The 16,059-nt window shown below is 36.4% G+C and overlaps 2 protein-coding genes across 2 annotated transcripts in view; one reads left to right on the top strand and one right to left on the bottom strand.

Moving 5' to 3' along the window:
• Nucleotides 1-16,059, top strand: part of CENPP (centromere protein P) — a 101,081-nt gene that overhangs the window by 6,429 nt on the left and 78,593 nt on the right. Inside the window, exon 6 of the mRNA XM_015874677.2 lies at nt 3,703-3,799. Within this exon, the coding sequence (XP_015730163.1) occupies nt 3,703-3,799 (97 nt within the window). The remainder of the gene's footprint in view (nt 1-3,702; nt 3,800-16,059) is intronic.
• OGN (osteoglycin) lies at nt 6,401-14,629 on the bottom strand (the record flags this gene model as incomplete). The annotated part of the gene is given in 7 exon segments (NM_001323222.1): nt 6,401-8,160; nt 8,710-8,805; nt 9,308-9,510; nt 9,828-9,986; nt 10,812-10,896; nt 13,349-13,601; nt 14,248-14,629. Coding segments are annotated over 6 exon segments (882 nt in total).

Below are 16,059 nucleotides of genomic sequence, written 5' to 3'. Positions count from 1 at the left end.
AGACTGCTTAGGAGAAGTTTACAGACATTTGGGAAACTGCTGATATGTTTTAGTGATTAATAGAATTTAACAGTCATCATGAAGGATTTGTACAAGGTCTGCATTATGTCAAACACTGCATGGACTTGCTGTCTTGGAAGTGAGGTGAAGCATAAATTATTCCTACAGCTACAAGAGTAATTCCTTGGTTTTATATCCCAGTGCAAGAAGCTTTGTGTACTGAACCCTTAAATAGTGTTACAAATTTAGAGCTTCTTAGATGCTTTTGTACTTTGTTGATATTATATCATAAAAGGAAATGGTGATTGGACAAAGGGCATGTGATTTTAACCTGATGCATAGTTAACACTGGGCCTGAAAATGCTATTTGCTGTTTTTGGATAGCTTCTCTCTTACGTGATGTTGGCTTTGGAGACTGAAGTTTTCTGTTCGTAACTTTTTTTTTTAGTGACAGTTTGTATTGCTTAGTTCTTTCCAAAAAGAGGCTCAAACTTTAATATCTTACTACTTTGTTGTATGTACGTTGCTCCTATTCCCATACAGTCTGTAATAGATATGAAGACCACAACGACACTATTTGATAGAGCAGATTCTCAGCTGCAGGACTCTGTTTTTTCTTCAGCGCTACTGAGCAAGAGCATGCTATGCTTGTCAAAATTTGTGCCTGCAGAAGTGACCCACTGTCACCACTGCTGACATGAAATATCCACTGCCTTGCTGAGCTCACATCCACTGTTTGGTCTCCATAAATGTCTGGCAAGCACTGGTGAATGTCAGTGGGTACAGTTTTTTTTCTGCACAGGGGAATTCAGTGGCACACATTTGTTCCATATGCACTCAGATGCCATTATCTCAGAGTGCCCCTCTGCTGCCATCATGGCAACAACCTGTCATGAAATACTGGAGGGGAGATTTAACCTCTGCTGCCATCCTGCCAACAAATAAAATAGGAGACTTTACTTTCAGAGCAGTCCTCGTTCTGAAAGTGTTCTCAGTATATTATGATTTGTGGGAATTGAACTCAGCATTAGGAATTAAGCTAATTTTGGCTAATTGGGAATTTTCCTATTCTAAACCCAATGTTGTTCATTTTTTTTGTGAGTAGTTTATATGCCATCAGAAAGTACACTGAAATACTGCTCACATGTTGCTTTGTGGCTCTCTATCTGATCCAAAGAACTTCAATGTCAGATTATTTTCTTGATGCATTTTTAAATTGCCATTCACCAATGTCATTCAGGGATCTAATTGGGTGGTACATGGATGGCACACTCTATTATCTTTATCACTCAACAGAGAACAGTAAATGGAGAGGTCCCCATTGCCTAGTGAGCTTCAAACTTGAGAAGAATTAGAAGCCCTTAATTTCTCTCAACACTATAATTTCCCTTTGGTACCTTAACCATTTTGTATGCCTCTTAAACTGTTTGATGCAACTGGTTCTCTAATCTTGTCTTAAAAAAATCTGGTGATCCAGCCTTGAGAACTTTCATCTACTGCTTTGCCTAAAATATCAATTAAAATAATGTAGAAACAATGTCACGAGGTTAGTGACAGGCTTTTAAGTTGCATAAAATTGATTACTCATCAAAATGACCACTTTTTAAAACAGAATTAAAGTATTTAAATTGTTACAAATGTTTGTATCCTTTCCTTCCAGGTATGCAGGCTTAAAAAGCACGTTGTTGTATGTGTAGAATCACATTTGCTGGATAGTGAGATTCAGGCAGTCATTTAAGCCTAGAATTTTACTATATTGTATGCAGACCTTTATATAAATGATGAAGTTGTGGTTAAAAATAAAAAGTCCTGTCCAGGACACAGAGATGGTTATTGTAAATTCGTGTCTACTTTCTTCCAGGGATTCAATTTAGCCTGTGCTGCCAGCAGGTTTTTTTTTGCCTTGGCCTGGTTTTGCTGGCAGTTGTGACTACTTGGGTAATTTCCTTTAATGATGTTGTTCTTTCCAGGCTGGGATAAGACTTGTTTGGCTTTTCTTTTACATTTTGGGAATCTGAATGAATGTCCCATTTATTTTTTTTCCAGTTTGTGTAATGTGTTGCTGTTCATATACATTAAGTAAAGCTGGACCTGAGGCAAAGTTCTTCCTTGAACTGCTGAAGTGAGTTAGTAATACTCTTGCAGCCATTCTGTTAAGGGTGTCAAGTTTGGCTCTCACCTGTCCTGAAAATCCAAAAAAGAATAGCTTATCTCAAACAGGAAAGATACTAATGTTTTCAAAGTATTAGAAGTCTGGATTTCCCTTTGATATGGTCCTACACAACATCTTTTTCTTATATTAGAGAGAGAGGGATTTGAAGGCTGGATTATTTGGTAGCTAAGAAATGGGCTGGATGGCCACAGCTAGAGTTGCTGTCAGTGGCTCTGTCCAGGTGGATGCTGGTGATGAGTAGCATCCTCTGGGGGTTAGCCTTGAGACTGGTGCTCTTCAATTGCCTGCCTTCATGGACCATTTCAAAGGGAATGCAATGGTGTCTTACTAAAAAGGTTTTGTTATGTCTTAGTTGCCATACAAACTGATGTAGTTCTGCTGGAGGACATAGCAGTAAGTGTATAACAAAAGTAACTTTAATGCCAGTCACTGAAGTAGAAAAGCTGCTTCTGTTGGTTAACTGTGGCCAGCAGAAATGGAAAAATCTCATACTGAGTGTGGAATCACTGGACTTAAGTATTTGCAGTTGGCGTTGTTCAGTAACTCTGAAAATAGCAAAGCCAAATGATAGGAACTTTTCCTCAGTTGTCTTCCATTTTGTTTTTTGTACTGAAAATTCCTCAGCCTTGCCTTAAAGTGACCACTGCTGACCCCTCTCTTTTCAGTGGCCTTGTTGGTGAAAACTAATTATGTTTCCTGTAGTGTATTGCTGTTGAGATATTTCCTTGCCAACAGAGCATTTACATTTCAGTCTTATGATGTTAACTGTAAGCACAACAGAGACCATTCTGGCTATGTGCGAGCTGAGGAAAGGTGTCTTTGTAGAACACTAGGTTCTGAGAGAATTATTTAGTGCAAGTCTAGGATTGTTCAAATGAATGAAACTGTACTGTATCCATATGTAGATTAACTGCTAAATCATGTGAGAGTCTAAAGCTGTGGAAGTATTGAGGAGAGACCTGCAAGAATCAGTTTAGTTCTATCCTGGGCTATTAGTTTCTGCATAGGATGGGCCTGGCACTAATATCTCCACAGCCCATTTCTCTGTTGTGAATTCGTTTCCCAGCAAAGGCATCCATATGGGTGAGTTTTTCCTCATAAATAATCTTTTGAATATCTGTTACCATCTTTGTTACCATCTTTGTATCATTCCACCTTACAGCAGGACAAAAGTCAGATTGTTCAGTGCCTTGAAATGTAATTTGGTTCATTTTACCAGTTTTGCAGATTACTGTTTTACTATGTAGCACTTGAGAGTTTATTCAGGAGTAAGAGAATTGATGAACAAGCCTGAAGTCAAGACTTTACAGGAGAACTGCTTTGCTATTTTTTCATGTTTTACATATAGGCCTAATTCTGTTGCTGCTTACGTTTCAGAGAAGCTTGAAATGCTTGGCTCATCTTTTCAAAATTTATTTCTAAATATGTTGTGTTTTGGTTTTTTTTTTAAGGTAAAAGTGCAAATTTTAGGCTATAGAATTGAGACCTCTTGTGCTGCTTGGGATAAACAATATATTTTTCTTTTGCAGTGCTGAAGAACATGGAAATCTTCTGATGTTTTTCAGAAACCTTTCATCTTATGCTGAGTGGCGTGAACATCGTAGATGCACCTTCTTACATTTCAAGGTACTGTTTGTCAAACTTTTCTATATGAATACTCTGATTAAGTGTTTGATTAAAAGAGAGCAGTGCTGGTGAACGTTGTGTTCTTCACTCTGGTCCAGAAATCTTAATTTTATGCATTTAGGAGAAGAGAACATTAGCTCAAGATGTTTGTGTTCAAGGGGTGGTGCCCTGGCTTGGTATTCGTGTTGGTTTTACCATGCTCTTGTTGGGTTCCTTATACATGGATGTAAGTTGGAATACCAGTGCCTTTTCTGTGGAGAGGAGCAAGACAGCTGTTTATTACTATTACATTTCATTTTCAAGATCAGCAACAACAGGAAAAAAAATAATGCCAAAAGGAAAAATTTAAGTAACACTTGTGGTCTTTGGCATTTACGTGTTAGTTCTAAAGGACTGCATCTGTCTCTTTTGAAAGCGTGACAGTGTGTTTGGGCTACAGCACTTCCAGTTCTGAAATGTTTTACTTGAACAGGAGATAAACTGTTCCTCCCTCTGAACTGGGAAAATTTTAAGTTACCATTATTTGGCATGTTTGCTTTGCCTCTGGACTGGTTTTATGATAAGAAACTCTTCCACAATGTAAAAAAATGGCAAGACATTAGACAGGAGATAGGTGCGGAGATGACTTTGAAGCTGTCATGTGTATCTTAAGAAAACAGGTTTTGAAGTTGACCGAGCTGAGTGTAAACCCATAGCGACATAGTTGTGGCTCTCAGGTTTTTCTTTGGTATTCTGCGTCATCATACTGATGGAAAAATCCATGTCAGATATTCCATATACAATGTATCTGTGATGGTATGTTCACTGGAGTCATTGTATACTGTAGACTTTTGTCAATATTACAGTATCATTTTAAAGCTACTTCTGTTGGCAGAAGTAGCATGGAAGCAAAATTATCCAATCTCATTATAGGCCCATGAAGAGTTTTCTTTAAGGCCTTCTTATTTCTGCCAGTGTTCTTAATTCTTTTATTTAGAAATAGAAGAGTTTCTGAGATCAGAAAATTCAGAAATGGACAACTGATCAAATCTAGCAATGTAAAATGTATTCAAAGCTGCCTTACTAGGGAGTGTATGTGTATTTGCATCCCTACTTTGTATGCTATGTCAGCACCTGTGAAAGTGGCTAGAAGTAGCTTTTAACACTTGGATCAGACAACTAATGGTTGTTATAATCATTTGGATGCTTAAAGTAATAATGGCCATTTCAGATAAAAGATTTTCAAACCAATCTGATGATCAGAAATTGCAGTTTTGTAGTGAATTTTTGCACTTAACGAAAATAATCATGGGATGGATAACTGTAAATAAGCAGAAAAGCAACTTACGTTTGGCAGCAGGCTTTCCTGTGCACAGCAGTTTAAGTAGGTGTGAGTAGAGCAATAATCTGTTAGAAACATTATGTGCTCTGCATCATATATTGCCTAACATTGTGCTTTAGCAGCTGTGACTTTTTCCTGACACAAGCTGGGATATCGCATGCTTCATATGCCAACTCAGGAGTTCAGTATAATGCTGATACCTTCTATTGGTAGTCCTCTCTTCCCATGGAAGAAACCTCCAAGATAAGGCTTTAAATAGCTTTTGAAGGTATGAGTGAAATATCCAACAAATCCTAGCTCATGGGTTTTTTGTTTTCTTTTGTGTGGTGGTCACCTGAGGTTATTTGGATTGTAGGACTTGCTGTGTTTCTGCAATAAATATTCAATTTGCAAAATGGATTTACATCTATGAGTAATTTTCTGGTCTAGACACACGCTTAATCTGCTGTGAAGCTGCCCCTGAAGTATGTGTGGGCATTGTTGGAAGAACAGATGAAGGAAGCTGCTATTGATTAACAAGAAAGGAATTCAAGTTTTATTGAAAATACAGAATAGAAATGGATGATAGAGGAGGAAAAAAGCCAGAATGGCTTGTCGTTAATAAAGAACACAAAGATAGAGGGGAAAAAACATACTGAAGCTCTTTCACTTAATGTTTTAATGAGTTAATGTGCTGTGGGAGGAAAGGAAATTAAAACATATGAGAATGTATTGCCTGCATGTGGCTTACAGAATACATCAGTTGTTTACTTGTGTTTTGCTTGCAAAATATTAAAAGCATTAAATTACTGTTGATGTTTAGTACTTTTTCAAAAATATATACAACAACAACTATAAAATTTGTGATGTGGTAGTGGTTGGATCTTAGTGTGCTGGCATGTTCATTACAGAAATGCCTATATGTGTATAGGAACACTTTTGGTATTTACTGATCCTATTAATGTTGGGATGGGCTTTGTGCAGTAACAATGATTTCTTATAAGAATCAGATTTGAGACCACTATTTATGTAATGTTATTGTACTTCTATGTTTTCTGTGTTTTACTTACCACATGGAGACAAGACAATTTGTGGCTTTCATTTCTTTCCTGGTATAAATTTGGATTGGATTCAGAATGTGTTTTGATATGCTCTGCAGTGCTATCTTTCCCTAATACCCTGGAGGCAGAAACGTTTCAAGATTCAAATGTGAAAATGAACATCAAATATTATTCTCACCATAGGACTTGATTTTGTTTTCAGATGTATGAGAACATTGGAATCTCTTACTTGTTATATGAAAGCATTTAAATGGAAAAGATAGGGACTGCTATGCTATTTCTTGACTAACAGGTTCAGGGTGAAAATATTTTGTTTTGAATTTCATAATTGCATCCTCTATCAAGAAAGACAAACACTTAGTTGGTGCTTGACAAAGTCACCTAGATATCAGCACTTATAGTGGCAGAGCATCAGTATGTTAAACGTAGTAATAATTCTCTAGAGCACAAGCACTAACAAATGGGGGTGTAGCTAAATAAGATAGACATAATACAAAATATCTTATCAGTATTCTTTTTGATGGCAGTGATACATGTATTTGTGCTTAACTATTTCTACAAATCAGAAATCTACACTAGCTACAAGGTTAGTATGATGTTCTTAGTCACGGTAATTAGCAATTTTTGGGCATTTGTCTGTTAGAAGAGTTTAAGCTTGTGGTTGGTATTTGAGGAGATAAGCTGACAAGGCAGGAGAAGTGTGTAGTGAAGTAAATGGAAATACTGTCTTCTGTAATAAATTATGAATGTGCTTTGAGGTCTGCACACACTTTCTCTTTTCAACATCTGGTTTAAAGGAGTTGAGTGAAATAATTCTTGTTTAACTTGTTTGAGGTTAACAGAATAGTATTAAGTTAGAATTCTAATTTTAAAGATATGTTATGTTTCTGTATATTGTGTAAGTATTGGGTACAGAGGTATTTGTTTCTTCGATCTGACTTCTAGTTGAACATCTATTCATTTACAGGTAAGAGCATTAACTGAATCTGTTGTTAACTTTATTGTTGTGTTTCCTGTCAAGAGAAAGCAGTGGAAAAAGGCTCAGTCTGTCATGTCATAATAAAGAAAAATGAGTGCTTGAGTCATACCCTACTGCATACTGACTGTTGTATTAAAATGGAAGTGGCAAGAATGACTCCTATGAGCACAGCTGAACAAAATGTCTATATATATTATATATTTGAATTAAAAATATAAAGTGTAAAAATAGTTATGTAACATATACAGTTGAATGTGTTTATATGCATACATTCAATTTTAATATATAATGGCATTTAGATTATTTTGAAAGAAAAATGTAAAAAGATGATTTGATACATACTTGAAATGTTCCATTCACTTTGTTGCTTGGTATGCTAAGCTTGATAAAAATTCTTCACATTTTTACTGAAAAAATTCCATTTAAGGCCAAAAACCATTTTGACTGAAGTAAAAACTTAGCTTACTCAAGGAATGTTTTGGTTTATCACAGTTAAATACATTGATTATTCTGGAAACTGGTAAAGTGTGTGAAGTAACAGTTGGAGGGTTTTACAGGATTTTGTAATGAGTAATTGTTGAATTCAAAGTTGGTAGTATATGAATGTGTACATTTTATATCTTGAATAATAAAAGATTCTGAAAGTTTGGGTGGCATTGTAACTCCTAAATAGGATGGCTGCTGTGAAATAATTATTTCAGAGGAGAATCCCATTTCAACGTAGTAAAGGTTCTGGGTACACAGGGAAAATTGCTGTAGTGGGGAGAAGATATAAACATGTAAACAGTAATAAGAATGATCTTTTGTTACCATGCTTGAGTTTTGACACATGTAATTATGTAAGTAGTAGCTAGTAGTATGTTCCTACAGGCAGTGTTCTCAAGCAGGAGAAAGCATTGACGTGCTTTGCCAGGAGGATTGGATTTCCTTCCATCCTTATCTCATCCATACGCGTGCGGATGTACCGTGTGTTATTGGACTTGCAGAAAGTGTCATCGGTGATTGTAGTAATATTGTTGTGCTGCAAGAAAAACAAAGTGGGTTTTATTTTCTTTTTAAATAAATGAATGCATTCACACACCTACAAGTTGATAATTGTCAAGCTTAACTTCCTTCTTACTCTCTTAATTTATTGATGCTGGGATTGATTTGTGTTATGGATTGGTTTGAAAGGCTTGATTCTTACCTATCAATAAACCAGTTGAGGTTGTTATTGATATTTTAAATTTATTGTTGACCAAAGGTCATTACTGTCTTTTCATTTTTTAAACTCGGTGTACCAAAATTTATGAGAAATTCCTGTGTGGTAGTTAGGTAACAACTTCTAACAGCAAGGATAATCTAATTTTACTTAACTGCTCTTTCGTCCTGTATGTTAATAAAGATACACAGGTTGAACCCTGAATGGTTGTGACCATACAGGTTAGAAGTAAGCTCTTGTGTTTGGAGGAGCACTAGACAGTGATAGCACAACTGCAGCGTAAAATGTTTTGGAAGGAAGTAAAGCTAGATTTGTGCAATACTCAGTCTTTCCATAATCTAATGTCAAGCAAAAGTGCTTCAAAAGTACCTGAAGGTGCAGAATGCGCAGACTTTCTGGTAGGTTAAGGGGAACAGATTCCAGTGCGTTATGTCCTAAGTAGAGGTAGGCCAAATTTGTCAGTTTCTAGTGGAACAAAAGAGAGAATCAGTGCTGATATTACTTACTCTCATATCTGTTATTATATATCTGCATTTTTTCTGATCATAGATAAAGCCTTTAATGGGATCTGACAAGGAGCATTCTTTTGTTGTGAATGTTGAATTCTGTTTCATCAAGAAACTCATAGTGCATGCCTTTACGTTCTGGAAGTTTCCATGTCAGCGTACTGGTTATAAAACTTGGCTCCACTGCAAAGATGTCATTAGCATTCCCACAAACCTCTATTTGAAGCATCCATTTTGAATTTACCAGTTCTCTGTATGAGAGAAAGGAAGTAGGTAAGATTGCATCTTAGTGAGTGCACAAAGGGCTGTTATTGCAGAGTGCCTTCACAACAGAACCTGAAACGCTGCTTCTTCCACCTCTATTTCTTGGATTGCAGAAATACAGAGCAAATGAATATATTGGACATTATGGTTACTTGTTTTATTTACCTTGCTTGCTTAGGTTATGCTCTCTTACTTACCTTGAAAGCATTGTTTTTGATTCCCCTGCTCTTGATTCTGTTTTGGTTCGCGTTAAATGTTGTTAGTTTGGGAGGTAGAACTGGCAGTTTCACAAGTCGGTTTTCAGCAAGAGAAAGTTCTTCCAATAACAAAAGCTTTGAAAAGGCTCCATCTTCTATTTCTTCTATCATATTCCCACTAAAGTCGATTCTTCTCAAAGTAGCTTAACACAAAAGAAGTGAACATTTAAATATTGAATCTAGAATTGTGTAACATGAAACATACATGGTTTTACGTTAGGATGGTACAGTCGTTGTCATTGTAACATCTACTAGTACTTAGATTTGTACGTTGCAAACTAAGAATTTTATTTACATACATAAATTTGATGAAGTAATGCATATATGAGATTTTCTGTTTGCTTGGAGGCAACGTAATTTTACATATTGGTAGAATTTGTCATGTTGTAGGGTGAATAGTGTAAAAGGACACCAGAAAATGTGCTGTCAGGTAAAAAAGTAAAATCTGAATGTTACTTACTAATGTCAGCAAAATCTGAGACAGCTATCCTCTTGATTTTATTAAACCGTGCATAAAGATATGCTGTTTCCTTTGGCAGTGGGGGTACAGCTTCAATATCTATTTCCTCACAGTACACTGATCCGCTTAAACACACGCAGAGCAGACAAGTAGGCAAATCTGAAAGCAAAGTATTTCATGAGTGAGCTGTTAAAAGTTCATCAGCTAACATCAGCTTCATTATTCAAACCAGTTATTTCTTGTATCTTCTAATTTTAATTGTTCTACTAGCAGCATTTAGAACTTAAAATCGTATTTGTATTCTATTTTCATGCCATGTGTATACTCTGTTTTTATCTGGGCTTGTCTTGAAATACTGTTAAGGTTAATTGTATTTCATTCTCTAGTTGGCTTGGAGTGGTTTGAATCTGACTGCAGCTCAATGCAGGAGAAACATCTGGAAGGGCCTGCAGTTGATGCTGTAATTGCTCTGGAGCATTTTTGGCAGGGTCAAGTTGACCCTGTTTTACTCCTAGCTACTATTCTGTATAATACTCTGCATTATGCTCTAGTGATGATAATTATATATTAGCTTCAGGAAATCTGTTATTTGCTGTTTTTTAAGAGCTGTTAAGTAACAAGAGAAACTTTATCTCCTTTAATGCAGGTTAAGCCTATTATGGCTTGCCTTATCCATCATACATGTTAATGAGTTACTACTCATTTTTGTGACAGAAATAGTCTATTATATGTAACAAATATTGCTTTGAATCTGATTTTCATTTGTAAATCTCATTTGTAAATGTAACCATGTGTTAGGCTTTAGACTTCCACATGATGTACCATTTTTAGATGTGGTACCTTTGTTTGTCATCTGTTAGTGCAAGAAATAATTTTTAAAAAAATAATGTTTGTGAAACTATGGTGCCAGTATTTAAAAGGCAGTCATTTCTGTGCTTATCTGACTAGAATAGAGTGATATCCATTTCTCCACTGATAACTTACTTGTATCCTTTGTGGGTCTGGCACTCAGCTCGCTGTCATCTGCTTGCAGTCTCAGGCCAGTGTCAAGAGAATCATTTGTTCCATCCTTTGTGTAAGAGCAAATGTTATTTTAAAAAGCAATGAACAGAGTACTCAGAGGGTCTAAAATAGCATATCTTTTAAAATGAGCTTCCTACATCATATCTTCTTGTGATGTTTAATTTTTAAGTTACTATTATACGCTGGGTGACTAATATGATATTTTATCCCTTCTCTATGTGAGCTCTTCATTTTGGAAGGTAAGAAGGGGAAATGAACTGCTAATCTTCTTTGGCTAAGACCAGTAGCCAAGAAGAAAAAAGAGTAGATGATGAAAAAGAGTAGATCACCATGTCATGATGATGAAAGGCTACATAAGCAGCGAATGTTGACAAAAACGCTTCAGAAGGTAGAAGATTTTATAGAAAACCTGCAAGATTTGAGAGAGTTGAATTGAAAGTATATCTTTACTTTTCCTTGCATTTGAAGGTATTTGAAATTACCTGTGGAGATAGTAATTATATCTTTTAAATTGCTTGAAAACTTGAGTGGTTTGCATATTTCAGTGTTTAGAGAGAGTTGTTAGACTGTAGCAACTGTATTTGATCGTTTGATCAATGAAGAGATTGTGTGGACCAGTTGCACACAGGAACCAATTTACATAACTACATTCCTTATTGAGGCATGTTGCCCACCTCCTAGAGCAGTGGGAGAACACTGTCAGTTTACTTTGGGTACCAGCTTGGTCTCATTTACTGATGGGAATTTTTGTGTTTTGGAACGTAAAACCATAGAGCTTAAGAAATGGATATCTTGGCCAGCCTCTGCCATTGTGACCCTTTTGGCATGTGTATCATCCATCACTTGGCTTGTCCTGTGTCAATTTCCAGGCTTTAGCTCTTTCTTGTGAGTTGGTTTTGTGACATCACTGTTGGACTTCTCTACATAAATTGGAGTGCTGGTGACAGTCCAGCAGTTGTTGCACGGAACTTCTATGTAGAGAGAGAGACTTTCAGTATTTGGTGTAGAGAAGCTGGAGTGTAAGCTGAAAAGACAGAAGACTCAAACAAGCAGCAAGTCTTACAGGTTTCTGAAAACTGTTCAGTTTGCTTAGCTATGTTGATTAGACATGTGAAATGTTGATCCTGATGGGTATCCAAGCCTGTAAAGACTTATAGCTCACAAGGGAAACATTTAATACTAAAATACTATTTCAGCTACAGCTGAAATATTCTGGAATCTGGGATTTGTATTTTAATTGAATAGAATACTTGCCTGTGTATCCAATGACTGAAGTTGGGGGACACTGGAATTTGTAAAGATCTATTTGTTGCACATATGGAACTAATTTATTATTTTGCAATGAAAACACGTCATTGGAGAACTGACCTGGTGGAAATAATGACCGATTGCATTCCTGGGATTATCATGAGCAGAACTGTTGGCCTTCAGTAGACCTCTAGTTTATAGTGCTGCCAGCACAAACATAGCTAAGTCTATGGTATATCTGCTGGCATTATTTCCTTGTAGGTATACTCTTACTGTGAGTAGTGGTGTACTCTTATTAGAATGATGTTAGTAGGGAATGCAATTTGATGCTGAGCTTTGCTCATTAAAGTTAAAATACGTGGCAATTAAAACAATCTTATTCATTGATTGGATGATCACTTTTTAGTTGAGTCATTTTAAATGGCCTTGTTCAGAAGTTAGTGATGCGTGTTTCTCCATCACTCCGGCACATGTCAGATTTAAAGATGCCCAGTTGCACTTGATTTAGCTCCTTTTTGTATTTCCTGTTTAAGTGTTTAATATAACAGGCTCATATGCATAGCAGCCTAAAACGGTTCTGAGTTGTCCGTTTGACCATTTGGGGGTGCTGGTGAGTGCCACAATGTGTTTTTATTGCTATGTTTAAGCATCGCAAAGCGTTAACACCAGTAGGTGACACCCACGGGACTGGGCAATCTGTAGTACTTCAGAATTGCAAAAACAAAACAAAAAAAGCCCTGGAGAAAAAAAGAAGGTTAAAAAAAAAAAACCACAATATCTTGAGTCAAAAGAAAAGCTGTGGCTTATAATGACAGGTTGCTAATGATAAAATTACAGCTTCAAGTATTTCTTTGGCAATAATAATTTTTAAAAAAAAGAGTAAAATCACCGTCCTTAATCTGAACTCACGTTTATTTTGTTAATACAACATTACTCAAACTTTCTAGCCCAGTATGCTACTAGTTACCTCTCAAAACTCCGAAAGCAGTAGGCACATGGCTACAGCAGGGTTAAAAGCAATGCTTTAGTCTGAGTTGCAAAAACATGTCCTTTTTGGCTTTCTCAGGCTATAGCAAGAGTAGTAGTTTTGTGGTTTTAATTTGAGTGGCTTTCTTATTTCTGGACCTATTCCATGTTTTGCCATTATTAAAAGGCTTCTCGATAAAACTTGTATACATACATGTAACATCTTCTTCATTTCTATAATGCTTAGCAGTTAAAATATGAAACCGATTATATAAATAGAGTACCTTTATTGCATCCTTGGGCAGCATTTCATAATCCTGCTGGATCAGGCTTCCCGTGACAATATCTGTATCGTACTCATAAAACGTGGGTGAATCTTGCTGTATAGGAGGTGCTGGCTTCACCAAAGGTACAAACGCAACCAGGAAAAAAGTAGCCTGCAAAGTCTTCATTTTCTCACAGAGCAATGTCCTTGGCTTGCACTGAGCTGATGGAGGTCTGCTCGTGTGTTGACTGTGGAGAATACTTTCTTTGTGACTGGAAATGAAAATGCAATCCGTCAAAACAATATTTAAAGCCTAGAGAAGTAGTTGGCAGAAGTTTCTAACACATAAGGAACATGGAACAAATTTTAACTCTTGGTATTCTTTAATTAGGCTGAAGTATTATTAAAAGATGCTATTAATGTGAAATGAAACTAGGAAATAATAAACAGCCTTTTCCAACTAGTAAAGAAAATATTATCTGTCTGCCTATTTGCCAGAGTGCTATTTCTGCCAATAGCAGGAGGATTTTATAAAGCATTTTATGAAACACTTGGCATATATTTATCTTATCTAGTTAAAATGAGAGATTTTTCCTTGTTGTCAAAATATGTTGCAATAAGCATTTGGGCTTGAAAATCATTCTCTCACTGCCTTTGTCTTTATGTTTCAAAGCAAACAGCAGAAGATAATTTTCCCTTCTTTCTTTCCCCCCTCCCAGTAATATTTATAGGTTGCCCACAGTTGGTGTTGGAATGGAGGCTGCAAGCAGAGTTTAAAAGCATTTTAAATACATGCACAGTATTTCTTACAATCGATCTTCATACAGCATTTTGTTCTGCTTGCTGTAGTTATGTGCTTTAAGCTTTAGGTTCGTGTGCTGTAGGTGAAGGTACATTCAGGAAAAAAAGTCCACCTACCGTTTTAGCAGGGTCCAGGCTCTTCTGTGGCTGTGCTAAAACCAGAAGTTCTTATGCATACGTTAAACCAGTGTAGACTGATAAAAGAGTGAAGTTATGAATTACATCCAGGTTGCTGCAATGAATAAGGTTTCCAAGATTGACAGTCTTAAAAGTGCTTTCCATGGGGTAAAAAATGCTTTGCCAGCATTCTGTCCCTAGGGTAAGAGGTAATATCCTGGAGCAGGGGGCTGTACTTAGCTTTAACCTTTACAAATGTTATCCAGTCTGGTTCATCCTGCTTGGTGAAAGTGGCAGTTTTCTGCTGTGTGGTGATTTACCCTTTCTAATTGCTATGGCTTTTTCTCTGAATTGAGTATTAATTGTGCAGGCTAGAGGTCTGTAACAAGGCATGTGTTATCCATTTTGTTTAATGGTTTAGCTGAGAAACAAAGCAGCTGCTTGCTGACTGAGACAGAGGTAGAGCCAAAGCATACATCTACTCTATTAGTCACGTTTCTACGAGTGGTTAAATGTTTCACTACAACTTGTACATGCTTGGAGAAGTTTCACTTAAAAAAGAAATAAAAACTTTTCAGTCTGAAGATTTCTGGAAACAAAAAGGTTTTAGAATTTGATGGGCGGGGCTTGAGTGAGAAGATTTTTTTCAGCCAAGTAGTTCTCATCTAAATGCTTTATTGAATGAATTGTTACACAATTTGTTTAGAAACTGGGCTTTGTAATAAGTATTTTTGTTCTATTTCACTTATTTATAAATTACTTAAAATTCTACACCTGGGCAATATTTATTCATATAAGCTAAAAGCATTAGTTTCCTAGATTTCCAGTGCATTTCTTCCTCCCCCCTCCTTTTCCTTATTATGTACTTTTGGCAATGGCTATAAATGGGAGCCAGATGAAGACTTGGAAGTTTACAGAATAGATTTTTTTGGATCTTTATGAAGTATGTGGCAATAAAACCTATTGAGAATGTATTCAGATCAAATTTTCTCTCTTACCTTTGTGGGCTTTTTAAATATGATAGCACTGACAACTAGAATGACATTGGAGATAAGCAGTGGTCATGTTTAGATTTTCATGTAAGTCTTGACTTGTTTAGAAACTAGATGTTGATAGTATACATGTAAATGCAGGCAGTGTTACAGTTAGGACTTGCGGTTTTCTCTAGTATAATGGTTTTGCTGTAAGTATTTAAATATATACAAAAAATATAAAGGGAAGAATCTCAGTAATGGAGGAAATGGGTTTCTGAGTGAGGTTCTTCACCATCTGGGAAGAAATCTAGCAATTAGGAATGTATGGTGTCAAAAGCAGGTAAAGTAAAAAATGAAGTTGAAAACAACCCAGAGGAACTGTAAATAGGCTTTTGTTTTGCAGGCAGAAATGAGGGCAGGTTTTGTGGATTATTTGATCTGGCTGATTTTCAACTCAATCTGTTTATCTTGTGTTTGAAGTGTCATCTCCTAAGACCTTCTCAGAGCTTCAGGCTGACCTGCTTACTTCTGCTCTTGCCCTTCCCTGAAGGCAGATAAAATAATAAATAAATCAAACTTCCCTTAAAAGAACAAAATATTCAAGGGCATTCTGCAAAAGCTGCTATGAACAGTTCTCATCCAGTGTGTGCTGACAGAGAAAATATGCCAGTTGCAATGGTAGGGCAGTTCTCTCCATTTTCTGTGGGTTTAAGCAAAATTTTAGTATTTTTTATTCAATTCTTAGTAGCGTTTGCTTATGTTTGCATTCATTCTGGGAACAAAAAGCCAGAGTATCCAAAAAGAGGGAAGCAGCCTCCTGGTTTCTTCTTGAGCAGTG

Source organism: Coturnix japonica, chromosome 12, assembly GCF_001577835.2.
Source record: "Coturnix japonica isolate 7356 chromosome 12, Coturnix japonica 2.1, whole genome shotgun sequence".
Classification (NCBI taxonomy): Eukaryota; Metazoa; Chordata; class Aves; order Galliformes; family Phasianidae; genus Coturnix; species Coturnix japonica.
The sequence above is the reverse complement of the archived record's forward strand: the minus strand, read 5'-3'. Positions and strand labels throughout refer to the sequence as shown.